A 27975-nucleotide genomic window follows, 5' to 3' on the forward strand; every position below is an offset into this window, starting at 1 on the left:
ACGTCTTGGAAGCTCCTTCAAAAATTTGTGTGTATGTGCGTTTTTCTGGAAAGAGGGTTCATGGCTATCGTCAAGAGGCCCACTATTGGGGGAAAAAAAACAAACCACTAAGAACCACTAACCTACAGTAAAAATAAATCTCTTCTATAACCCAGCAGTATTTTCTAAAACCCAAATGTCCCTCCCTCCTGAAAATAGTGACCTCTCCTCCAGTGACACCTTAGAGGAGCTGGGGGGGGTACCAGGAACTCACTGACACCAGGCTTGGCAGCCCATCTTACAAGCCCTTCCTATCATTCCTGTGCCCCTGCCTAGTCTCCTCCACAATGGAAGGCCAAGTATGATCCCACAGCACCCTAATTAAGCCAAACTGGGAACATTCAAAAGAGCTAAAAGGGATATAGCATGGAGAATAAACACCCAGTCCCCAGGAGAACACAGCTCAAGTAGCCTGCAGAATTGCTCAGGGAAGCCTGGTAAGGCTGGAATCAGTCAGGGACGCAGATGAGGTTTCTGAAGGTGAGGGAGGAAGAGCATATTACATGGGCTGGGCTTGCAGGTGTAACAAGCAGAGATCAGAGGCAGAAACAGATTAAAGCAACAGAGATGCTAGGAAGGAACAGATGGTCTGGTCCAGGGCCAGGGAGGAAATGAAAGGCAAGATGAAGGCCATATCATTAAGCATCACTGAGAGATGAGGCTTGAACTTTTGTATGGAAGATGTCAGAGACTGGGCAGATTTCAATGGGGAAAGAGAGTACGTGACTATGCTCTACAGAGGAAGCGACTGAGAAATGTGGTTTAAATGAATAGAAAACAGAAGAAAGATATGACTGCAGAGAAGAGAAATTGGCCAGCACATGGAGTGTCAGGTATTAGTTTTGAAGGGACATGGTACATGAATGGACAAGTCAGCAAGGGGTATATAAGACAAGATGCAGGTATGGATAAATGGGGTGACTTAGGTCAAAGGAAATGAAGGGATCCTCCCCTCCATTTCCCCACCACAGACCTCCGTGGGCTACAGGCCTCCCACCATATGCCTATAGCCTGCCTGCACAGAGGTCTGCCCTTGGCTCTAGTAACTATTAGCATAGAATTATTGTTAAGTACCTGTGATGGTTTCAACGTCCATCTCTGCCCATACCTCAATGGAGCAACCTTTTTCCCAACCGAGTAGCAAGGATTAAAGAAAAATAAAAATTATAGCATAAGAAAGTCAGAAAATGACCAATAGTCTCCTCCTCAGTTCTAGAACAAGTCCCATACCCTGAACCTGAATGATCTGCATTCTTTTCCTTGACTTGTTATTGCAGGAAATGGTGAAATTCTCAACATCCTAACAACCGTCAGTAAATGACTGGTTAAATAGATTAGGGTTTATCTGTACTCTGGAATACTAAGCAGCTACTTAGAATGAACTGCATCCAGATGTACTAACATAGAAAAATGTCTGAGATTCCTTGCTGGGCGAAAAAAAACAAGCTGGAGATCATATATATAATGTGATCCCACTCCGTAAAAAAAAAAAAAATTATACAAATAAATATATATTATATAATTGTGCTTGATATTCATCCATTCATTCAGGAATTATTTATTGAGCATCTTCTGTGTATCAGGCACCACACAAAAATCTCTGCCCATACAGAACTTACATTCCAGTGGGGAAGATGCATAATAAACAAGAGAAATAAACAAAAGGCATATGTACCATGTACAAAGTGCTAAGGATAAAAAGAAATCAGAGAAGGGGGACAGAAGTGTGGGGTGGTTGTGATTTTTGACACCACTATCTAGTCTAGACCTCTAGGAGGTGTATTTGAGTAAAGAATGGAGGGAAGTGAGGGAGGAAGTCAGGCTGCTGTCCTTAGGAAGAGCCAGGGAAATAGGAGAAGCAAAGGCTCTGAGGCAGGAGCCTGCCTGGAGGGTTACCGCCAGTGGGGGAGAAGGGACTGAGCAAGCAGGGGTAACAGGGCCTTGTAGACATTGTGAGAACACTGCTTTTACCCTAAGTGAGACGGATACATCTGCAAAGAAAAGCATCTTAGAAAAAATGTTAATTAGCAGTTAATTGAGAAATGTGATTAGGAATAGGTGTGGAAAAATCTTTTTACTTTTCACATTATATACTTTTATACAGGTATATACTTTTATATATATATATGTACAGGTGTAACAAGCAGAGATCAGAGGCAGAAACAGAAATATATATATACAGGTATATACTTTTATATATATATATATATATACTTTTATACTTTTATATATATATATAAAAGTATATATATATACTTTTATAAAATTTTTATTGAGTTTCTATACCTTTTATTATTAACTTTTAAACTAGTTCAAACTCAAGATTTCTATTTTTTAATGGTAAAAATCAGCATTCCCATAAATACATAAATTCAATTAATTTGCTGCTTTTGTAGTGGTCTGTGTTTTCTTAGATTCTGTATTTGTCTATTTGTCATCCATTCATCACAGAGCCAATTATGTTAACTATATTTTCTTATTTTCTGTATTCTTGATACTCTAGGGCCCTTACAGACCCAGAGAGAGACTGCCCCTCCCAGAGTTTGCTAATTCCTAAAGGTAATGACAACTTGCCAAAGAACACACCTTTCATATGCAAACCAATCAATCTCCCAGTCTATACTCCCAACTATCTTTTTATCTAACTCTCACACAACCGAGCCAATGTTTCCCCCACCCTAAATCAAACCCAGAGCCAGGTACCAGGCAACTACAGACAGCCCCTATGTCCCAAGGCCCAATGCAGTTATTCAAGCCAGCCAATTCTAAACTGTTCGTTCTGCCCTACCTTGCCTTTCCCCAGTAAAGGCTCTGGTCCAATGTTTCCTGCCCCCCCCCCTTCTGCCTCCTGACCATCCTTTCCCCTGGGGCCCTGTGTGATGTGGTATAAAATCTTCATTCAACAGCACTGACGAATGGATAAACAAAAAGGTCCTATTGTATAGCACAGGGAACTATTTTCAGTATGCTGTGATAAACCACAATGGAAAAGAAATGAAAACGAATGTGTATGTGTGTATATATATATATATATATATATTTATTTATTTATTTATTTATGTATATTATATGTATAACTGAGTCACTTCGCTGTACAGCAGTAATTAACACAACATTGTAATTCAACTATCCGTCAATAAAAATTAAAAAAAAAAAAACAGCACTGACATCTCCAAACCGTCACTCAATCAAACCTCTATAAATTAAATCCTGGGAATAATTTTAGAATAGGTAGCTATGTGTCTTTTAAAAATTCCAAGGATTTCCAGGTAGAGAGGAAGAGGGGTCATTTTGTTTTGTTTTTCATTTTAACTGCTGAATTAACTTTCCCCAGCTCATTCAGACTTCAGCCTATGTCCTTGAGAAGCAGGAAAAGACCACCAAAAACCATGAAGTGACAAAACTACAAATGTGACTTAGCTGAGCAAATTGTGCCCTAGTTAAAAACAAAAACACAAAATCACATCTTCCTCCTGCCACTGTCAACAATTGCTATAGGTAAGGAGGCCTTAGAAGGAGAAAGTTAAAGGGTGCAGGTGGTATTCAATGTGAGGAAGTCTGTAGGGGAAGCCAGGATGGAGGGTTTCCGCTAGACCTGAAGGGGGTGGATCACAGAAGAGCACCTGCTTCAGCCCTCAAACTATTCTGGAACAGGGATTGAGATGCCTAATTAAAGGTGTCAGAGTGGAGTTTTTATATGAAAGAAAGATCTGAAGCGGAAGTCATTAGAAACCTAAGAGAATACAAAAGTTGAACCAAATTAAGTCAGAGAAGGCGTGTGAATGGGTGTTTAGAAGTGTTTGTTGACTGTGGTCAGCCTTTGAAAGAGAGCCATAAAATGCAAATTATAGGTTTGCATTAGGGCAGGGGCCTGCAAACATCTGGAAATGGCCAGATAATAAATATTTGCAAGCTCTACTGTATTTGTCATATCATCCCAACTCTGCCATTATAGCACAAAGCAGCCATAGACTACATAAATGAATGAGCATGACTGTGTCCAATGAAACTTTACTGATGGGCACTGAAATTTGGATTTTACATAATTTTCACATGTCACAAGATAGTATTCATCTTTTGATTTTTTTTCAACCATGTGAAAGTGTAAAAACCATTCTTAGTTTCCAGGCTGCAGTTTACTGACACTCTTCCTTAGGGAATGAAGTTTAGAAGGCTGTAAAGATCTTAGGAGAAAAAAAATGCTGGGCTTTGTTTCTTTTTCTGAGGATACCTCTTGGTGTGGGAAATCTTGCAAAACTCCTTAACAAGGAACTCCTACACCTTGTTACTCTTCCATTCTGAGTCTGTCTCAGCGTATTCAATTCTCACTCTCCCTCTGACTCACCAAATAGGGTCCTAATCCCCTTTTCTCATGTTGCTGTGGGTTCCTCTGTGTATTAGGCCAGTGTTACATCCCTGAGCTAAAGGAAACATCAGGATGGACTTAACTTATGAGCCATAGTAGCATTTATTGGATTTGGGACCCAGAAAACACCATAAAATAACCTGCTCCAACTCCTATATTTTATAGCTAAAGCAACAGAGGCTCAGTGAGGGTTAACGGCTTGCCCAAGGTCACCCAGCTCTCTGGAAACAGGCCTGGGACTAGAACTCACGTTTCCAGCTTCTTCCACATTTGTACATTTCTGCTCCACTACTTCATTTGCACTCTCAGGAAAAAATTATGGAGCTTGCTATGAAATTGAGGGGTGGGTACTGTGTGGAGAGATTGTAAACACTTTGTTAAAAGAACACAGAACATAATTAAAATGCCATTACCACATCTATAGAATATTTTTGTATTGCCACTCCCAAACTTGGGGCAAGGAGAAAGAAATCGTGGAGATCTGGGAGACAGGGGGAGTTGAGAAGTATTTGCAAGGGATGCTCAAATACACACCTTCCCTAAGCATTGTCTACATACTACTAATGATAATAATGTCTTCCACACATCAATATTCTAGAGCAATTCTCAGAGTGTGGTCCAGGAACCCACGGGGGTCCCTAGACACTTTCAGAGGCTCCATGAGGTCAAAACTGTTTTCATAATAAAACTAACACTTTATTTGCCCTTTTCACTGTCAATCTCTCAAAAATATACAGCAAAATTTCCAGAGGCAACTCCGTGTGTAATATTGTAACAGACTGAATGCCAAAGTAGATATAAGAATCCAACTGGCTTCTATCAAGCAAGACATTAAAGAGATTTATGAAGATGTAAAACAATATCACTCTTCTTACTAATTTTTTTTTGTTTTAGAAAACACTGTCGGGCTTCGCTGGTGGCGCAGTAGTTGAGAGTCCGCCTGCCAATGAGGGGGACGCGGGTTTGTGCCCCGGTCCACGAGGATCCCACATGCTGCGGAGCGGCTGGGCCCATGGGCCATGGCCGCTGAGCCTGAGCGTCCGGAGCCCGTGCTCCGCAGCGGGAGAGACCACAACAGTGAGAGGCCCGCGTACCGCAAAAAAAAAAAAAAAAAAGAAAACACTGTCATTTTTCTCACAAATGTATTATTTGTTAACATCTAACAGATTTATTATTTTTAAAAATGAATTAACAAATAAATATTTTAATTGTTCAGTTTTAATTTCTAATACAACAGATATCAATAAACAAACAAGAGACTTTTATTATGGCTCCTCAATAGTAAAGGAGTCCTGAGAACTCACTGATTTACAATTTCTCAACTCTTTTGCCCATGCACGAAAAAAACAAATTAATTTGAAAGTGTTACTGAATTTTTAGTAGCCTTTTATCAATATGCATTTTCTTAAAAGATACTAAAATTACAACTACTATTATATGGTTTAAAACGGCCTTTATCACCACAGAAATAAAATTTGCAACTCCACAGGACTAAAATTATAAATATCTAAGATAGAAAAACTCTACTGCACAAACGATGCAGTTTAATCAACAACTCAATGGCAAGAAAAGAAAGAGGGCAAAGAAAATAGGACATAAGAGACTCAGAAGACCTAGAAACCAAATGCAATGTGTCTACCTCATAAGACCCTGATTCTAACAAACCAACCATAACAAAGCACTCATGAGACAACTGGGGAAATTTGGATCCTGAGAAGATATTTGATGATATTAAAGAATTGTTACTTTTATTTAAGTGTAATAATGGTATTGTGGCTGTGTTTTCTTAAACAATCCTTACCTTTTAGGGATACAGGCTAAAGTATTTATGGATAAAATCATTTAATATGTTGGACTTCCTTCCAAATAATCCAGTAGGAAGGGGAGTAAGAGAGATGTAAGCAAGATTGGCCATAAAATGATAATTATCAAAGCTTGGAGGTGGATACATGAGATACCATTCTTTATACGTTTGTGTATGTTTAGAAAAGTCCACAATAAAAAAAACATTTAATAGGTTGTCATGCTAAAAAAAAAGTGATAAACCACTTCCCTAACTCATTCTTGATTTAGCCATTTGCAAATCAAAAAGCCATATAATTTTCAGCAGGGAACTTAAACAAGGCCCCCCCTCGTAACCAGAACATCAGATGGTAAGAGAATATACTTAGAGCAAAAAGCATATCACAGGAGGGATTACAACTCTGCAGAAAGCAGCTATTAAAAAAAGCTGCCCCCAAAGGGGACTCTTGCTTTGGGTGGAACACAGGACCTGTGAAAAGAACCCTTAGATCTATCTTGTCCTACCTACTCCAAGACTCCCACCTGGGTAGCTACTAGTGTCTTACCAATCTACAAGTATACTAGTCTCCCTTGGAGGGCCACCATGTTATCAGAGGTATCCAGAAGTGCCTGGAACAGGAACGATCATGAAAGTGGACCACTTTACTTGAACCTGAGCTCACCTATACGGATCTCATAGACTGGTTTTTTTGTTTTTCTTTTTTTTCATAGACCGTTTTTAATGACAAAATTTAACAGACGCATGTTGAAGAATGACTTATTTTACTATTTATTTTTCTACACTGACCACATTTTTAAAAAAACTATATTGCACAAACGTCCACCACAACAACTTTGAAAAGTAGTTTGGAATTATTTACTAAAGTATAAGATACATATATCCTATGATCCCTCTATTCCATTCCTTGGTACATATCCAACAAAAATGCATATATATTTGTACCAGGAGACAAGCACAAGAAATTCTTAACGACAATGAAGTCAACCCCATGTCCATCAATAATAGAATGGATAAATTATTATATATATAATCATAATGGAATATGAGACAGCAGTAAACATGAGGAAACAACAGCTACACCTACAACAGGGATGAATCTTATAAAGTTGAGCAAAAAAGACATATCCCAAAGAAGACTTTCTGTAGTGTTAAAGAAAAAATAATCATCTCATCTCTTGGTAAAGACTGAGTACTGAGTAGAAAAAAAATACTGCCAAACTGAGGAACTTAATCCAGCACAGAGTCTAGGCTCTGGAAGATGAAAACTGGGAGGACAAGAAATAGGGCAGGTCATTTAAAGCCAAAAATACCAAGACTCTTCCTGGACTGATATTAGGAAAACAAAGCCTCATAGTGAGGTTGATTAGCTATGGGAATTGTGTCACCCAGCCAGGTTCACACAGATGTGGGCAGGCTAGGTAGCCAAGCTGGTGTTTCTTAGTATCAGTCCATCTAGGTATAGAGTTCAAAAATAGGCAAAACTTTAAAAAGCAAGGAAGTGGTTACCATAAAAGTCAGGATAATGGTTACCTGGGGTGTAGGGGAAGGTTGAGAAAGAGGTGATCTGGATGGGACACATGAGCAGCAGTTCTGGGGATAACAGCAGTGTTCTATTTTTTGATCCGGGTGGTGCTTTTGTGTTTTTTTTCTAATTATATTTATTTTGTAATTATTCATCATACTTTGTGTTTTATGTACCTTTTCTCTGTGTGTTATCTTTCACAATTAATAAAGGTTTAGAATAAACAAATCAGCCTCATTTTATATAACTATAGTAGTCTCTCTGAAATTGTTAAACTTTTAATAAGGGTATTAATACACTTTGACTTTTGGATGAAGGTATCAGTAGAAAATGGAAGCCATCTATTTCTGACTTGGCAAATTCTCGTATGATGAGTTCTCATGCCTGTTGCCTTAAATACAGATGAGCTGTAGAATAAAGTTAACAAACTATTCCAAAATATGACATTTGGGTTCTAAAGAATCCCAAGAGCATTCTAAGAATGACTTGGAAAAGTACTGTATTGTAACTTATACCATAATTTAATTTGAACCTTCTCCATTTTACTAAGCCTTATACCAATTGAGCTAACATTTCCAGGCCATGAAAAGTAATTTGAAAGAACTCCCACATTCTCAGAACACTAGAAAACCAGTGCTCTGGAGATCACACTCTACAAGTTGGCTCAAGCAAATTTCAATATGCAAATACATGCTTTTAAATTAAGCTTCATTAAAATACACTTACCGGTTTAAGTGGAGGCTGATTTTGTAACCACATTTGGAATTTAGATTCTTACTACTTTAAAACAAACGCTATGTAAACATGAAAATTAGATAATCAAATGATTCTGTGCCCTCCTTCTACACTTTTCACTTGAAACAACTGATGTACTTTAAAACACAAATCTTCAAAATACCCCCGTGAGGAAATGGAGTCCCGAGCTTTGGAAATACACTTTAACCAAGTCAAAAGCAGACTGCCCTGATGTCATGAAGACCACTGGAACAGGGGAACCTTAGAAAGGTCATCTGTAACTCATCCCAGAAGCCCTTTCCGGGCCCAAACAGGCCCTTTCCAGGCCCAAACAGGCCCTTTGCATTCTCCTGTCCTTGCCTGCCAACTGCAGGAGGCTGACCTGCATTCCTAGAGCTGGCATCCTTTCCTCCGAGCCTGTGAGGTCCTCTCTCCCCAAGTTTGGCTGCAAAAGGACCCATGATCTCCTTCACACTCCCTTTATTACTCTGCTTTTTTGAGGAAAGGGAAGAGTGTGATAAAAAGACAGAACACAGAGATCTATAGCACTCATCCACCATGTAATGCAGCCCACACCCCTCCAAAACCTGAGGGGGAAGTGTCATTAGACCCTCATTTTACAGAGAAGAAAATCAAAGCCCAAAGAACTTGTGGAATCTGAGGTCACACAGCTAGCAGAGCAGAGCCCCACCAAACCACTGCTTAAGGCAACTGACTTCCCTGCCTCTCTGCAGACTTGGTATCTTAGACCCCACTCCACTCAGTGGTTCAGAGTTAGGGTTTAAGGTCAGATAATCCTCATTGGCATCCCAGGTCCATCACTTCCAAGGTGTGTGATCTCAGATGGATTACTTAGCCTCTCTGGCTTCAGTTATCCAAGTCAAAGCTCAATGAATGGTGGCCATTATTATCATTTCTTTCACACATGCCTCTGTTCTCAGACTTTCCTTTCACTCAGGGTCACCTGAGGGAACTTGTTAAAAGCAGATTTCTCCTACTCTTCCCTGGGAACCTCTGAGCCAGATCTAGGAAGCACCATTTTAATTCTTTAACAAGAGTCCTAGAGATTCTAATACAGAGAGCCAAATTTTAGCAAATACCAATCAAGTACTTCTACTTTCTCTTTTTACTCCTTTGAAATAAAAGAGCTCACCAGATCTATACATACATTTGTTTCCCTCAGGAAAGCTCTGGTTCTAAGAACTTGAGGTCTTTCTTCTGAAACAGATCCCATTACATATCTGTCTTCTAGCTGGTGGCTTTCAAACAGTTTTTACCATAACCACAATAACAAATACATTTTACATAGCAACTAAGAACACATGTGTTTATATATATATATATATATATAAATAATTTTTTCACAAAATAAGGTGCTCACTATGCACATTGCTATTTCATTCTTTTTTTATCATTAATGATAGGCACAACTTTCTAATTTTATTTCACAACCAATAATGAGTTGCAATCAATAAAGACCAACACTAAAATGACCCAGATGTTGGAATTAGCATGCAAGGAATTTAAAGGAACTATTATAAATATGTTCAAAGATATAAAAGAAAATGTGCACATAATGAATGAATAGAGAACCTAAGCAAAAAATAAAAACTATCAAAAAGAACCAAATGGAAATCCTAGAATTGAAAAAATATGTATATGAAATTAAAACTGCACTTACTGGACAGATTGAGATGGCAGAAGAAAGTCAGAACTAGAAATTATTCAGTTTGAAAAACACAAAGGAAAAAAAAAAAAGGAAGAGTCCCAGAGACCTATAGGACAATATCAAGCAATCTAACATACATATAACTTGAACCCCAAAATTATCAAGAAGAGAGAAGAAGCCCTCCAAAATGTCAAGAAATAGTGGCCAAACAGTCCCCTAACTTGGTGAAAGATATAAATTTACAAATTCAAGAAGCCCAGCAAAACCCAAGCAGAAGAAATGAAAAACACACCTATGTATATCACAGTTAAACTGCTTAAAATCAAAGATAAAGAGAAGAATATTTAAAGCAGCCAGAGAAAAACAGCTCATTACTAAAATGATACCTTTACTATCCAACTTCTCATCTGAAACAATGAAGGCCATAAGACAGTGATGCAACATCTTTAAAGCATTTTCAGAATAAAAAACTTTCAACTCAAAATTCTACCTCCAGTGAAAATATTCTTCAACAATGCAAGCAGGGACTTCCCTGGTGGCACAGTGGTTAAGAATCTGCCTGCCAATGCAGGGGACATGGGTTGAGCCCTCGTTCAGGAAGATCCCACAAGCTGCAGAGCAACTAAGCCCGTGCACCACAACTACTGAGCCTGCACTCTAGAGCCCGCGAGCCACAACTACTGAGCCAGCATGCCACAACTACTGAAGCCCACGCGCCTAGAGCCCATGCTCCACAACAAGAGAAGCCACTGCAATAAGAAACCCGCGCACTTTAATGAAGAGTAGCCCCCGCTCACCACAACTGGAAAAGGCCTGCATGCAGCAACAAACACCCAATGCAGCCAAAAATTAATTTTAAAAAAACAATGAAAGCAAAATAAAGATGTTTTCAGATAAATGACAACTAAAAGAATTCATCACCAACATAAGTACACTATAAGAAATGCTAAAGGAAGAAATTCAGGCTGAAAAGTAATGATACCAGATGGAAATTCAGATCTTCAGGGAGAAATAAAGATGACCAGAAGTAGTAAAAATGTAGAAGATAAATATAAAAGACAATCTTTCTTCTCTTAATATATTTAAATACATATGACCATTTAAGCAAATTATAATATTGTGGTATTTTTAGCATACTTATATTAATACATATGACAACCGTAGCATAAACTGGAGTCAACAAACTTTTTCTGTAAGGGGCCATATGGGAAATATTTTAGACTCTGTAAGCTATTGATATATGGTCTCTGTTGCAACTACTCAACTCTGCCATCATAACATAAAAGCATCCACAGACAATACAAAAATAAATGGGTATAGTTGTGTTGCAATAAAACAAAAGCAGGTACAGGGCAAGATTTGGCCCAAATGTCATGGTTTGTCAACCTCTGGGATAAAGAATTGGGGGTAAGTGAAACTGTATGGTTGCAAAATTTTTATATTTTGCATTAAATGGAACCAAAACTCTAAGTAGACTCTAAGAAAACTTTAAGGATGTATACTGTAATCACTAGAGCAACCATTCAAAACAAAAATGCAAAGAAGAATAACTAAAAAATATAGAAAATAAAATGGAATTCTAAAAAAACCTAATTGACTTAAGAGAAAACAGTGAGGAAGGAACAAAGAAACAACAAAAACAAAAACAACTCAGTAGAACCAATAGAAAACAAATAGTAAAATGGTAGACCCAAATCCAAATCTACCGATGATTTACAGTAAATGTAAATGGACCAAACATTCCAATTAAAAAGCAGAGATTATCAGACTCAGTAGAAAAGCAAGACCCAACTACATGCTTTCAAGAGACACACTTGTGCCAATTATCAATATTTTGCCTCTCAGCCCCAAATTCATCTTTCTTTTCAGGCTCTGTAAAAATGGAGTTAGGAATCTAAATATTTTCCCTTTGCCACCTGCCACAATGTTAAGCTTTGTCAGTGGTGATCACTGGAGATACGCTGCAGGAAGAAAAGATTTTCTTTGCTGGCTTCAGAGTGCTCTCTCGCCAGACACCTACAACACTGTCAGCTTCTCTAGTGCCCAACTCCTAAGTGCACAATGGTCAGCAGCACCCAGCATCCAGCAGATTCTCCAGAACCCCTTGGGCAGTATCACAGCAGAAACCACCTCTGTGTAAACAACTTTCTTCAGCATCCTAGAGGGCAAGTTTCTGGCAAGTTCCAGAGGGTGGATTTCCAGCAAGATTTGTTGATGTGGCACCACATTGACTTCTCTGCCATACCGTGAGCTATGGCCCAACCCTCTCCAACAAGGTGGAGCTTTGCATCAGCTTTGGCAAGAGGGAGGTGGAGGGAGAGACTCTTCCTTGGGCACCCTATCTCAGCCTTAGAAATAGGGGTGCTACTTATATCTGCTCTTCTTATATTCTTGAGATTTTTTTTTTTTTGCTTTTTACTAATCAATCCCTCATTATTCCAATCCCCTCTTTTACTTAATAATTCTTTATATTAAACTTTTCTGGTTCAAATTACTGTAGTTTCTGTCCCCCAGTTGGACTCTCACTAATATGACACTTTAAATACAGAGATATATAGGTTAAAAAAAAGATGTTAAAAAAAAAACCTGCAAACAGTAAGCATAAAAAATCCGGATTAGCTATATAATTATTATATAAAGTAGTCTTCAAGATGGAGTATTACCAGAGAAATAGTGAGGCATTTCACAATTATAAGAGATCTAATTAATTAGGAAGATATAAATATGTATGTGCCTAATAACAAAGTTCAAGATACATAAAGAAAAAGTTGGCAGAATTAAAGGGAAAAACTAACACAACCATTATTGAGCACCTTAATACCTTTCTCTCAGCAACTGATAGAAGGCAACAAACAAAAACAGTAAAAACAGAAATTCTCAACTATACTATCAACCACCTTTACTTAATTGACATTTTAGAACATTATATCCAACAACTACAGAATATAGGTTCTTTTCAAACACACTTATTACAGTCACTGAATCAGACTGTATATGGGCCATAAAACAAGTCTCATTACATTTCAAAAGATTAGAATCCTTCAGAGTATGTTCTCTGACCAAAATAAAATTAAAGTAGAAATACATGTGAATATATTTTAACTTTTTCTGAATTGCTCAAGGCTTACTATTCTAAATATTAATAATTTACCAGGTCCTAAATGTAAGGCCAGACACTGTAAAACTCTTAGAGGAAAACATAGGCAGAACACTCTATGACATAAATCACAGCAAGATCCTCTTTGACCCACCTCCTAGAGAAATGGAAATAAAAACAAAAATAAACAAATGGGACCTAATGAAACTTAAAAGCTTTTGCACAGCAAAGGAAACCATAAATAAGATGAAAAGACAACCCAAGAATGGGAGAAGGGCTTCCCTGGTGGCGCAGTGGTTGAGAGTCCACCTGCCAATGCAGGGGACGCGGGTTCGTGCCCCGGTCCGGGAACATCCCACATGCCGCGGAGCGGCTGGGCCCGTGAGCCATGGCCACTGAGCCTGCGCGTCTGGAGCCTGTGCTCCGCAACGGGAGAGGCCACAACAGTGAGAGGCCCGCGTACTGCAAAAAAAAAAAAAAAAAGAATGGGAGAAAATATTTGCAAACAAAGCAACTGACAAAGGATTAATCTCCAAAATATACAAGCAGCTCATGCAGCTCAATAGCAAAAAACAAACAACCCAATCCAAAAATGGGCAGAAGACCTAAACAGACATTTCTCCAAAGACACACAGATTGCCAACAAACATGAAAAGATGCTCAATATCACTAATCATTAGAGAAATGCAAATCAAAACCACAATGAGATTATCACCTTACACCAGTCAGAATGGCCATCATCAAAAATCTACAAACAATAAATGCTGGAGAGGGTGTGGAGAAAAGGGAACCCTCCTACACTGTTGGTGGCAATGAAAATTCATACAGCCACTATGGAGAACAGTATGGAGATTACTTAAAAAACTAATAATAAAACTACCATATGACACAGCAATCCCACTAGTGGGCATACACCTTGAGAAAACCATAATTCAAAGAGAGTCTGTATGGAAAATATTTAGTCTGCACTTGTATAAATACATCTTTATGTATTTCATTTTCCATGACTCACATTAATTTGACTGCAACTTGTCTTGGTGAAATACTTTAACATAATAAAGCAGTAAATAATTTGTTATTTTTACAAAAAAAAAAAAAGAGTCATGTAACACAATGTTCATTGCAGCACTATTTACAACAGCCAGGACATGGAAGCAACCTAAGTGTCCATCGACAGATGAATGGATAAAGATGTGGCACCTATATACAATGGAAAATTACTCAGCCATAAAAAGGAACAAAACTGAGTTATTTGTAGTGAGGTGGATGGGCCTAGAGTCTGTCATACAGAGTGAAGTAAGTCAGAAAGACAAAAACAAATATCGTATGCTAACGCATACATGTGGAGTCTAGAAAAATGGTACTGATGGACCTAGTGTCAGGGCAGGAATAAAGACACAGACGTAGAGAACGGACTTGAGGACAAGGGGGTTAGGAGAGGCTAGCACGTAGTGAGACAGTAGCACTGACATATATACACTACCAAATGCAAAATAGATAGCTAGTGGGAAGCTGCTGCAAAGCACAGGGAGATCAGCTTGGTGCTTTGTGACCACCTAGAGGGATGGGATAGGGAGGGTGGGAGGGAGGGAGACGCAAGAGGGAGGGGATATGGGGATATATGTGTATGTATAGCTGATGCACTTTGTTGTACAGCAGAAACTAACACAACATTGTAAAGCAATTATACTCCAATAGATGTATAAAAAATAATAATAACAATAATTTACCAGGTCCATCAGAACCTAATCAAGGTGTGTCAAGACATTCCCCCTATGCTAATTAGCCTCAAATTGCTGTATTTGGGAACCATATATCAGCTTTTGGTAGATTTGCTATCTCCATCCCTCACCATCAGTTTCCTTTTATCTTGCTCTCCTTTTATCTCAAGAAACAATACTTTAAACTCCTATTTCCATTTGTAAAATGGAGATAAACAGTATGTATTTTCCTATTTAATTTGTAAGGATTAAAACTAAATAGTTTAAAGATATTATTTTTAAAAGTTTACTATATTAGTATCTGTCATTCAATTGCTCAATAAATATTAGATAATCTCACTCACACACACACACACACACACACACACACACACACACACCCCAAATTTATCTCCAGACCAGACCTCTCTTATGAGTCAAATGAAGGACCTCCCTGGTAGTCCAGTGGTTAAGAATCCACCTTCCAATGCAGGAGATGTGGGTTTGATCCCTGGTTGGGGAACTAAGATCCCACATGCCGCAGGGTAACTAAGCCTGTGTGCTCTAAAGCCTGCACGCCACAACTAGAGAGAAGACTGTGTGCCGCAAGGAAGATCCCACGTGCCGCAACAAAGATCCCGCGTGCTGCAACTAAGACCTGACACAGCCAAATAAATAAATAAGAGTCAAATGATACCTGATACTCTACTTGGAAACCTCATAGGCATTGGAGTAGACTGACTGTAAAAAATGTCCCATTTCTTCATCCCTCCCTATAACTATGTCCTTTACCATATGACTTTGTAGCTCTTCCCACAAAGGGGTGGAGTCTACTTAGAGTGACCAGCCATCCCAATTTACCCAGGACTGAGGGGGTTCCTGGGACACAGAACTTAAAGTGCTAAAGCCAGGAAAGTCATGGGCAAACCCAGATGAGTTGGTCATCTTAGGTCTACTTCCCCTTTTGACTCTGGACTGGCTTTATGACTTGCTTTGGCCAACAGAATGCCATGGAAGTGACAGTGTGCAAAGTCTAAGTTGACTCTGGTTCCCGCCAGTGGAAGAAGGGCAGGGAAGAGTCTCAGCTCTGTCTTAAATGGCCCATCCTAGGAGTGGTACTCATGACTCCCACTCTGTTCCACTCATAGCCTAGAACTGAATCACATCATTAACCTAAGTGCAAGGGTTGGTTGGAAATGTGGTCTAGCTGTGTTCCCCAAAAGATCAGATTTTGGGAGACAGCACTTGTTCTATTCCACAATTTTCCATTACTAGTCCAAATGATGAAGTCTTATTCTGATTAAACACTAAATTGAGGCACAGAGAAGTTAAGTAATTTTCCCAAGGTCACACAGCTTGCAAATGGCCAAGCTAGGAATTGAGCCCAGAACCTATACTTTTAACCACTCCAATATATTTCTAATACTATTTGATTCTCTGACAAATTACTTTGTAATTTTTTAACAATAACAATGTTTCCCTTTATCTAAAAAAGGATGCAAGAAGCTGGACATAGCTATAGTCAGTTCCCTATGAATAACTTGCAGGGCTCCTCTTCATCCCCCTCTACGGTTTCAAAGAGGTGTAGAAGCAGCCGGGGCATGCCACACAGGGAAACTACCTAAGGCTCAGCACAGAGGGACTCTGCCCAGGGGACTAAATGAGGATAGTGCAATGCTACATGAGTTAGGTAGTAAGTAGCCTGAGAGCCTTTCCTAAATTCAGTACTGCAGGCAGCCCTGCACTCCCCACATCCCAGCTCCTGACCTCTTCTTAAGGCACATGGACCCTGCACTGCGACTGGGAGGCCAACACCCATATCCCCAGCCTGCTCTGGTCCGCTGGAGTTAGCAGGCCTTCTCTGCTCTCAGCCTGCCGCCTGAAGAAAGCATCCTTAACGCACTGGAGAAGAAAATGGGGCAACACACTCGCCTTGGCCTTTTAGAACCTGCAGAGCCTAGGCCAGAGAATGAATGCCCAGTTCTCCAGATAAGTAGGGCAGCAGACAAGAAAACACGTGGTGATATGTTCCCACGCAATAATCCCAGGAGGAAGGTATTGGGTTTTTTGTTTGTTTGCTTGTTTTTGTTTTTGATTTAAGTATAGTTGACTTACAATATTAATTTCAGGTGTACAACATAATGATTCAGTATTTTTATACTCCATATAAAGTTATCATAAAATATTGACTATATTCCCAGCGCCGTACATTACATCATTGTTAACATTTTATACATAGTAGTAGTTTGTACCTCTTAATCCTCTTCACCTACTTTGCCACTCCCTCCAGGAAGGTATTATTATTATCCGCATTCTACAGATGCAAAAACAACGAAGCACAGAAAGCACAGAAAAATTAAGTCCTTTTCCCAAGGTCACACAGTAAGAGCAGCAGTTCAACTCAGAAAAGTCTGGCTCCCGAGCCCAGGAGTCAGCACCTCCATAGGAGGCGGCACGGCTCTTTAGTGTGTGATGAGGAAGGAGCGGGGTGGAGAGAAGGGAATCCGTGTACCCAAAACGGTACTCTGAGTTTCAAACGGTTCCTTCCAAGTTCTTTTCCCGTTTGGTACTGGGGGGCGGGTTGCTTCAACCACTGAATAGACAATAAAGTGAAATGGACCTGACTAGGGTCTAAGACCTGTAAGGCACAAGGCGAAATTGGCTCTGAAAGTTCCAGAAGTATGCTATAACTGACAACCCAGCACCATGAGCCTCAGGGGGTGACCATCGAGTTTGGGCGTCCGCACAAGGGTTCACCTCCGCCCCTCTTATGGGAGGAGTTACCCTTCAACCTGACAGGCAGCAGTCAACCGTGGCTGGGCACGCAGAGGGCAGGAGGTTCCAGAATGAACGCAGCTCTCCCCGCCCGCCCCGCAGGCACCTGAGCTCGCCCGACGCAAACGTTCCCTGCGGCGTCCGCCCATGCGGTGCCTAGGGCAAAGGGGCGGAGATTGTTTTCTTTCAGGTTCAAGAATAAACCTTGTTGAGAGCCATTTGTTTGCACACCTCTTATCACCCCATGTGGGTGCAGCTGAAAGTGCAAAGTGAAGGTCCCAGTGTTCGGAGCTGGGGGCGGGGGCATAACTTACTCCATCTGCGTTCCTGGCCCGCCTGATCCAACACTGAGCTCTGAAGCTTTTAGCCGCGGAGAGAGAACGCGTCCCTCTCGCTCACGGAAGCTTGTCCACCTTGCCGAGTCTCCGGCCTTGGGAGCCCCAGCTGAACACTGAGGCCCTGCGCAGCGCCTCAGAACCCGGGGGGCCCTTCGCCCCAGTGTGGGCGCCCTGGCGGGTCAGGAAACCCCGCTTTCGCTCTCTTTGCTTCAACCACTGAAGAGGCAGTAAAGCGAAATGGGCCTGGATCTGGGTGAGGAAGACCTAGAAGGTAGTCGGGGAAATTGGTCTGAAAGTTCTAGAAGCATGTTGAACTGACCACCCAGCGCCATGACTCAGCCGCGGAAGGTTCGGGGCTGTGAACGCTGAGCGTCAGCTCACTCTCGCCAAGCCCTTCTGGGTTTACTCACTCGAGCAGGGAGCAGAGGTGCGGCAACTCAGCGGGGACAAAACACCTGCGCGGAGCTGCGGTTCGAGGGCGGAGCGGGAGGGGGCGCCCGCCTTCCCCGCGCCAAACAGTGACCCTCGAGTCTGTTCCGGGATCATCCCAGGTCGCGAGCCGTGTCCGCGCAGGCTAGTCTCCCGTAGAAGCCTCTCCTTCCAGTCCGCTCCTGGGGCCGCAGGGCTCCTTCCTAAGCGGTCCCTCTGCCTCGGAGCCCCTGGCCCGGGAGAGGTGGGTGTGCCACGGCGATCTCCCGTGACCCCCAGGCCTGAAACCGGACCCCGGCAGCAGCGGCCTTGCCTCTGTGGCTCGGACCTGCGTTCGAGTCCTGATGCTGCTGCGTGTCCTGAAGCAAAAAAAAAAAAATCAGTCTCTGTAAGCTTTGGTTTCCTCGATGTGGATAATTGTGAACCCACCACATTAGGATGGTTCCCAGGGGTCAGTGCTTGTCAGAACTCCTGGACTTCAGGAAACGCTCAAGAAATAAAAGCTGGCCGTTACTACTGTATTAGTTATCGCAATATATCTGCTTTTTCCACGAGACTGTAAGGTACTGGAGAACAGGAACTCCCAGCACCTGGCACAGTACGTGGCATGGTAAGCGAGACTAGCTGCCTGGGACCCTCGACGGCAGAGTGCAGAGTGGGAACAGGGGGCAGTCCAGCAGCAGCGCGTGTGACCCCGAGTGACGTAGGCGAGTGAGAATAAGCCTGTCCCGGCTGCGCACAAACTGCACTTCGGCGCCCACCCCGCGCCCCCAGCCGACAGGGGTCAACCTCTTCCCCCACCCCCCATCCCGGCACCCCTCGGCGTCCGCTTTCTGTGTAATGGAGGACGCCCAGTGGTCGGGCAGAGGCTGTGCGCAGAGCCAGGGGAAGCCCTAAACGCCTGACCCAGGCCAGCGGTGGGGCAGAGGCCTGAAAGCAAGGCGCAGCAGACCTGTTCTCCAGAGCCGCTCGCTGTCTGCCAGAGGTCGGCAGCTGTTCGACCAAGGCTTACGGTAAGTACCCTGTGGTTTACACTATGGCAACAGAGAAAGGAGGGGTACCTAACTCAAAGGAAGTCGTTTCTGCCCTGGAGCCTCACTGTTCACGTGTACAATGGGAACTATTATTCCGTCCTTGCCTGCAAGGCTTGTCACGAGGCTCCCAAGGGAGGAGACAGATAAAGGGCTGTCGCGACAACCTGGTGGGCATGGGATCCAAAACAGGAAGGTCTCAGCGACGGTGTTGGAACATAGAAGACCAGAGCAGAGACACTGAGCCCCCTTCCTTCCGCCATCCTACTCTAGAAAACTGAAAGCAGAAAAGGGGAAGGAGGGTGCCCTGAGGTGGAAGAGGAATTTTGGCTGCAAGGAGGCATTACCCCAAACTCGGTCTGTAGCCCCCCCAAACTCCTCTCAAATCACTATGGAGAGGCATCCCCCTACTCTGAACTGTGGACAAGAGTGTCATTTCTCTACAGTACTGTCTCCCTGACTTTAGACCAAAGTGAGGAAATCGTTTGGATATTGTGATCTGATAATTTAGGCAAACCCAGATTTGTGCCCAGATTATCAGAATTAACATCTCAGGTCTTTACTTGATTCTCCAAATGCAATTGTAAATTCTGCCTCTCTCTCCCTGCTCATTGCCTCCGGTCTTTTCTCCCACATACAAACAAGTCCCTTGTTTTGCAGTTAAAGGGGAACTGGGGTCATATTTCCTTCCAGGAAGATGCTATTTTCCAGATCTAGCTGACCTGGACTTCAGGCCATTAATGCAGGTTCTCACAGTTAATAAAATTAAACACATTTGCCACCATGAGAAAGTCTGGAGTACATGCTTGGGGTGGAAACAAAGGAGCAGAGAGAAGGCAAGGCTATGGAAATTAGATCTTTTATATTTCATTTTCAATAGGAAAACAAGTTTTTACCTTAGGTCAAAACAGCTACCACCGTAGTGACAGAAAGATTTGTAACTTGGTGTCAGTCAGGACACCAAAAAGCAATCTTGATTACATATCAAGAGGTTAAGTTTGAGACTGGGGCCCACAAAGCAGCAGGCTGAGCGCAATGCACTGATGAGGCAATGCGGCCTGAGGCGAGACCCACCTCCCGAAGCTTTCTAAACCAGCTCCCGCTTCTCCATCTAGGGGCCTTCTGTAACCAAGAGAAAGGCTGCAAACTAAATCCAGGAGGATTACGTTCCTCAGTATTCCACAGAGAGTGAGCTATGTGGATGCTGCAGTTTTAATTACACACTTGCTTTTTCTGAGGAAGAAAACCAAAGATATTTTTCAAAGTATTAACTTGTTTTCCATTAGGCAGTTGTTGTAACAAGTTCTTTCAGCGACGTGTTATGTCTTTAGAACGGGGTGCTTCAGATGGCGTGCACTAGCACAATTTTGTGGCTTTTAATTACTATTTTGTTCTTTTGGGGGGTTTCAGAGGCTGGCGCCTCGGCATGATTAGACCGTCTACTGGGCCCACCGCAATCACGAACACCTCCACCAGGTGGCGCCACAAGGCAGGAACTGCGGACTCGGGTAAAGGCGAGTGTCCCTCAACTCCGGGCCACGGTTTCCAACCACCAGGAAACAGAGATATAGAGGAAGTCGCCACTTCAGATTTAAAAGAAGAAATTGCAGTGATAGGGCCAAACACCGTCCTAAAATGAAAAAACTGTAAAATGGGGTTAAGTGCATGAGATAAAACTTTTCTGTTTCTGTAAATTTAGCAAGATTTGTAGTATCGAGACAACACTCTCACCAAAGTATCATCCCATTTCCTCTTTCGTAAAAACATGGAATTTAAAGTTAGAACGAACTTTGAAGGCCATCTGGTCAGTCCAACCTAGAGAGGAAATCCCCGGGATCGTTCTTCGGTTGTCAATTAGCCATCAAATACACGTAATTACTCAGTCTCGATGTATCAGAAAAGTACAAGGGAAAATGCTTTCAAGTATATCATTAGCAATACTACCTTTGAATTTATATAGCTTTTCTCTCAAGGAGCAAGGAAAATAGTTTAAATATTATCGAATTAATTGTCCTAATATCCCTGTGGGTTAGGAAGCAGGTAGTATTATTATACCATTATATCAATGGACTATGTCAAGTGCCGAGTGGCTGACAACAGTAAGTGCCAGACCCTTCGAGGAAAAGCGGAGCTAGAACTGGCCGGGCTCTCCGCACCATTTTATTTTGATTAATGTTTGAAAGCTGACCTCGGACGTGAAAGTATGAATCACTGGAATTGGTCGACACTTGTACACAGAATGGGTTGGGAGACCCCATTTCTTCTCGGAGGCGAAATGACAGTCTCCGTCTTCACGCCTTCTGTCCTCCTGCCATCGGTCACCCTGATTCCCCGCCCCCCCCGCCTCCAGCCCCTCGCCTCGCAGCTCACACTCAGCAGCAGCCTGTCTGCACCCACGACCACAGCAGCCGCAGCGCCAGCCCTGTGATTTCCCCCCACACCCCCGCCCCGCGCCCGGCGTTCCGGAGCTCCAGAAGCCTTGTGGCTCGGCGCTTCTGATTGGCCGTTGCTAGGTGACGTCGCCTGAGCTCACGTGACGAGTGTTAAATGCCCACCCTGCGGGAGCCCGGCCCACAGACAATCGTAAAGCCGCTCGGGGCTGCTCACCTGCTCCCACCTCCTCCCGGAGCCCTGGCCAGGCCCCGCCACCCCTGCCCCCTCCACTGCCCGCCCCGAGCCCGAGCCCGCGCTGGGCAAGGCGCCGAGCGGCCCGAGAGGCGGAGAGAGGATGAGGCCGGAGGCAGCTGTCCCGAGCAGTGCACGGTGATCGCCTCCCCCGGAGGAGGAGTTGCCTAGACCATTGCCGCATTTCTTGTTTTCCTCTCCCCTCCCCCACTGTAATTACATTGGCTGCTGGAGGGGACAGGGAGAGACGGAGGAGGCGCCTCGCAACCCCCCTCGCGCCCGCCACCCCTGCTCTTTCCCGTCCCGGGCCAGGATGACTGGAGTCTTTGACAGTCTGGTGGCTGATATGCACTCGACCCAGATCACGGCCTCTAGCACGTACCACCAGCAACAGCAGCCCCCGAGCGGCGGCGGCGCTGGCCCCGGCGGCAGCAACGGCAGCAGCCTCCACAAGCCTCAGGAGTCGCCCACACTCCCGGTGTCCACAGCTACCGACAGCAGCTACTACACCAACCAGCAACACCCGGCTGGCGGCGGCGGCGGCGGCGGCGGCGGCGCTGGGGGCTCGCCCTACGCGCACATGGGTTCCTACCAGTACCACGCCAGCGGCCTCAACAACGTCCCTTATTCAGCCAAGAGCGGCTACGACCTGGGCTACACCGCCGCCTACACCTCCTACGCGCCCTACGGGACCAGTTCGTCTCCGGCCAACAACGAACCTGGTAAGCATAACTTTCGCGTCAAGGGTGCCAAGTCCGTCTAGTTCCTGGAATGGGTGGGATAAAAATGTTTGGGACGGGGATCCATCTGGAGCCCTGGCCTTTCACACTGATTGCTTCCCGCTCTCCTCGCGCCCTTTACCCTCATCAGCTTTCAATTGGCCGAGGGTCACCGGGTACGTCCTTCGGGTACCCGGGTACCCGGCTGGTGGGACCAGGTGGCCTCGGCGGCCGCCTCACAACAACCTCATTTCCCTACCACCTGCTGCTCCTTTCTCCCCCGGTTTGCGCCTGTCTTCCCCTTCCCTGGAGGGGCCGACTCCCGGGTTCGCTGGCGGCGCGGGTCCGCGCGTTGCAAAGTTGTGCCTGAGCGCCGCGCAGCGTCTCCAAGAACCCGCCTCCCGGCTTAGGCCAAGTTCCACGCTGCTCTCCCGGCGGGCGGGGAACTCCTGGGCTCCCGCGGTTGCGCGGTTCTCACGATTCCATTTCATTGCAGAGAAAGAGGACCTCGAGCCTGAAATCCGGATAGTAAACGGGAAGCCAAAGAAAGTCCGGAAACCCCGAACCATCTACTCTAGTTTCCAGCTGGCGGCTCTTCAGCGCCGTTTCCAAAAGACTCAGTACCTGGCACTGCCCGAGCGAGCTGAGCTGGCGGCGTCTCTGGGCCTCACCCAGACTCAGGTGAGGGCTCGCGGCCTGGGAGGCACGAGGAGGGCGCTGGCCTGGGATGGCCAGGAAGCAGGCAGGTTTAGGACTATGTTTTTTAAAGTATTTTTTATAGTACTTTTAAGGATTTCGAGGCCCGCGACTTGGGCGGCCTAAACTTCCACGCCCGAAGCTGAAATCCCCCAGGGTGCCACCTCGTGTGAGAAAAGGATAGGACAGGGGTGGGCAGAAATCCGGTAGCAAGTTGTCCTTCCGCGTACTACTGATTAAGCGGGTAAAACAAGTGGCCCTCCTGACTCCCTCCGCTGTCACCATCACCTAAGTGCACACACATCAGCTCTCTCGGGTTTTTTGAGAATACCTCCCATTGGAGCAGGAACCGACAGACCCTCTGAGGCCGCGGCACGTGATCGGCTTACCTGACCAGGGTATCCACCTCTTAACCAGCTGTCTTCCTAAGCTTCTCCCCTCCCCTGCCCCAGGCCGAGTTTCCTCCATTAATGCTCAGGTCCCTTTTCCACAAAGGTCAAAATCTGGTTCCAGAACCGCCGATCCAAGTTCAAGAAAATGTGGAAGAGCGGTGAGATCCCTTCGGAGCAGCACCCGGGGACCAGCGCCTCGCCACCTTGTGCTTCGCCGCCGGCCTCGGCGCCGACCTCCTGGGACTTCGGCGCGCCGCAGCGGATGGGGGGCGGCGGCGGCCCGGGCAGCGGCGGCAGCGGCGCGGGCAGCTCCGGCTCCAGCCCGAGCAGCGCCGCCTCGGCTTTCCTGGGCAACTACCCGTGGTACCACCAGGCCTCGGGCTCCGCTTCGCACCTGCAGGCCGCTGCGCCGCTGCTGCACCCGGCGCAGACCCCGCAGCCGCACCACCACCACCACCAGCACCACCACGGCGGCGGGGGCGCCCCGGTGAGCGCCGGGACGATTTTCTAACTCCCGGAGACTGCGCCAGAGACTGAGAGAGCAGGGACCAGTTATCCTTACTGCTCATCCCCAGAGCCATAGGGTCCCTCCGGCTGGCCCGATGATGCCACCCGCCGCTCCCGGAGGTGGCGGCCCAGGATGGCCTACCCCAGGGCCGGGGCCACCGCGCGGCCAGGGACTGGAAGGCGTCTTCTCGCGCCACGGGCTCCTCTCGGAGCAACCCGGCATCCGCGGGAGAAACCCTGCCAAGGCCGCCTTTCCGACCTGAGCCCCGCCTCAGACTTGCCTCCCCTCCCCTCCCCTCCCCGCCCCGCCCGGCGAGGCAGTCCGGCGCCTTTTTCGCCCCGGGCCGCGAGCTGAGTCCCGAAGAGGGACGCCTGCCCCGCCCGCGAGGCTGCCTGGGCCCTCTGAGACTCCTTTCTCCTTGCCCGCCCCCAGGCTCAGCTCCTGTCCTCTGGGGTTATTGACCTCCCGGTCCTGCCGGCCTGCCCTCCCCCCGCCCCGACCCCTTGACCCCGGCGGCCCGCCGCTTTTTTTCTGCCCTGCTGTTTCCAGCCGTTGGAGCCCTCGTCCCTCCCCCGCCTTAGCTCTCCTCGCAGGAACGCTCCCTCAGCTCTCTCCTCATCCTTCACCAGTGGAGTTTTTTTATTTTTATTTTTTTAAAAGTTTAGGTGCCTTTGCGGATGACCTCATTTTGATGTTGGGGGAAAAAATGATTTTTTTAATATGTGGACACTGCAAAAAAATGTGTTTAAATTATCTTTTTTAAAACCTATTCAGGATTATTAGCCTGGACTTCGATATAGCGTTTGTAAATAAAGGTGTCTGTGCAGATTTTCCCACTGATTTATTTGTATAAAAATACTCATCTTTTCAGACATTTTTGTAAATCCCCACTTGTGAAAACTGCGGTTTAGCAGTGACCTCAGCAACCCCTCCGTTTTATTTTTCCCTTCGAAAAATGTTCTCAGTTTAACTAAGCTACTGATTTGGATTTGTTTTATCTTATCCTAAAGTCTTTGTTCTTGAAATGAAAGGTATTTTGGGGTTATTTATTATGAAAACAACATGCTCTTAATGTTGATTTTACAATATGAAGAGATTATTTAAATAAATTATTGTTTTCATTGGATGTGTGCGCTTTTTCCTTGGTGTCACGACCTAGAAGCTCGAGCCGCTGCCCAGGCGGGGAACTAGGTCAGCCAAGAGTGACATTTACATCTATCGGAGGCTGCGACTTGCGGAGAGGTGCGGCGAGGCGAGGACCCGCACTCTCAGCGCAGGGCTGCTGCAAGAGTTCACGCTCTGCCCACATCCGTGTCCCTGCGCGAGGTTCGCCAGCTCTCGGCGCGGTGAGTCACTCAGCGCCCGGTGGCTCCGGCCTCCGCCCGCCCGGCCCCTTCGGCGCCGGCGCCGCAGCCCCGCTCCTGGGAGGTCTCAGCCGCCCCCGCGCCCGAGGTGCTGGCAGGGCAGTACCTTCGAGCCGCCGCGGGGAACCTGCCGAAGCCGGGGTCTAACCCCTACTTTGGGCCCTCCCCACTGTTTGCCCTGCAGCCCTTCTGGGACTGGCTGAGCTGAGAACTCAGTGAGTCACCCAGGCCCTCGTGAGACTCTGGAAGGCAGGGCGACCCTGGGCACACAAGGCTACGCTAGCACACATGCAATCACACACTGACTCGCACAGTCACATCCATACTATCACATATTGAATCACACTTACACTCCTACACAGAACACCGACAAAAATTCATGTACATTCGCACGGAGACCGACGCACAGTGCTGTGGATTCGGCGTTGTTAACACCTCACGATCTCGAAGGGGAAACGTCCATACATGATTCAGCTCTGCTTTCCACATTGGGTTCCACATAACTAGCGCCCAGCTTTGGGAGTGACCCTAATTTCTGGCATTCCCTTCAAAGGCCAGGGGTAGGTGGGTAACGCAGTCCTGAACCAAAAGTCTTTTTCCTTGAAAGCGCTGGGGCCTACAATTGGAAACGTCTTGGCTTCAGTCACAAACTGTGTGACTTTAGGCTACCCACGTAACCTTTCTGTGCTGCAGTTTGCAGATCTGTAAGATGGAATCAATAATAACAGATATCTCAGAGCTGTGAGCCTTTAACAAGGGAATGACAGTGTGTGGCACCTGGTAAGCGCTCAATAAATTTTGCTTAGTAGCATAGCGTTTTATCCCAATGCCCCCAAATAGTGAGGGCATTGGGATAAAATGCCCTGCAATTATGAGGCCCAGAGTTACCCAGAGGCCTTTCCAAGTTCACCTTGTGTGGAAGAGCAGCATTCTAGGGCATTCTAGGGCTGGGAGAGCTCTGGTCCCTTCCTATATGAGAGGCTGAACGTTAGCCATCCTCTCTGAAGCGACCAGCGTCTACTGGAGAGGAGGTTGGGGCAAGCCAGAGAGCCCAGTTTGCCATATGTCCTCTAGGATGGCTATTCAGGCCATCCTTTTTGTGTGTCCTCAACTAATGTCTGCCAAAAAACAGACGTGGGGGACTTCCCTGGTGGTGCAGTGGTTAAGAATCCGCCTGCCAATGCAGGGGACATGGGTTCGATCCGTGGTCCGAGAAGATCCCACATGCCGCGGAGCAGCTTAGCCCGTGTGCCACAACTACTGAGCCCAAGTGCTGCAACTACTGGACCTCGTGCTCCGCAACGAGAAGCCACCGCAATGAGAAGCCCGCGCACCGCAACAAAGAGTAGCCCCCGCTACCCGCAACTAGAGAAAGCCCACGTGCAGCAACGAAGACCCAAAGCAGCCAAAAATAAATAAATAAAAATTAAAAAAAAAAAAACAGACGTGGGACAATGGTGACTTTCTAAGCATCACTGAGAGGAATTCTCACTTTTCTGGCCAGATCGTTTTGAGGCCTGCATTGAATCTAGTTTACAGCAGAGTATGGTCCACAGAGTTGGGGCTCTGGGGAAGGCAGGGAGGCCATTCAGTCAAGTGTCCGTTCGCATTCCTGCAGTGTTTTCCCAGGCTAGGGAAGCCTGGGATGAAGCTCATTGACCCCACGATTCTGACTTCCCTAAGCAGTTGCTGCCTAGCAGACCCCCATTCCTGCCACCACTCCCGCCCCAGCTCCAAATTTCGTGGTTTTCTTTGAGCGCCAGTCGCTGGTGCCTGCCTTCTTTCTGCGGTTGACTGTGCCCTCCCTTCCTTTGCGCGCACTCCCCTCCCCCTCCTGAAACCAGCGAGGAGAGACGGGGCAGTAAATTGGCTGGTGTCGAGGATCTGCAGCAGACAAGATGATTAAGAGGCCTACGCCGAAGCGCCCGGGGCAGGGAATGTCAGCCCAAGTTGGAATCACGCAACAGGCCTTGGCATGAGCGAGCCTGGGAGCCGGGAGGGCGGGCGGCCCCAGCTCTGGGGTGGGCCGAGGCCCCACAGACTCGCCGGAGTCACCGAACCTGGCACCCGGCGGCGTCGGGGTCGGGCCGGGCCAAGGCGCGCCTTTTCCCGGGAAGCCCTTGAAGCAGAGAGCAGAAGGGTGCAGGGGCCAGAGGAAGGGGGCGT

At 45.6% G+C, this 27975-nt stretch overlaps 1 protein-coding gene and 1 long non-coding RNA gene across 3 annotated transcripts in view; one reads left to right on the top strand and one right to left on the bottom strand.

Moving 5' to 3' along the window:
- Positions 1 to 24093, bottom strand: part of LOC149748571 (uncharacterized) — a 41431-nt gene extending 17338 nt beyond the window's left edge. The window contains exon 1 of one of the 2 annotated variants that reach the window (XR_016394139.1): positions 18022 to 24093. This is a non-coding gene — a long non-coding RNA (uncharacterized LOC149748571). The other variant, XR_016394138.1, reaches the window with a different exon arrangement.
- Positions 20655 to 27555, top strand: DLX2 (distal-less homeobox 2). Its single transcript, XM_022570188.3, has 3 exons — positions 20655 to 22852; positions 23346 to 23530; positions 24041 to 27555. Exons 1-3 carry the CDS (start codon positions 22444 to 22446, stop codon positions 24446 to 24448), a joined length of 1002 nt encoding a protein of 333 aa, XP_022425896.1. The 5' UTR covers positions 20655 to 22443; the 3' UTR covers positions 24449 to 27555.
- Positions 27556 to 27975: the final 420 nt, after the last annotated feature.

The sequence above is a fragment of the Delphinapterus leucas genome, chromosome 8 (genome assembly GCF_059928025.1).
Source record: "Delphinapterus leucas isolate spDelLeu-1000000601 "Yukka" chromosome 8, BTC_Dleu_Yukka2, whole genome shotgun sequence".
NCBI lineage: Eukaryota > Metazoa > Chordata > Mammalia > Artiodactyla > Monodontidae > Delphinapterus > Delphinapterus leucas.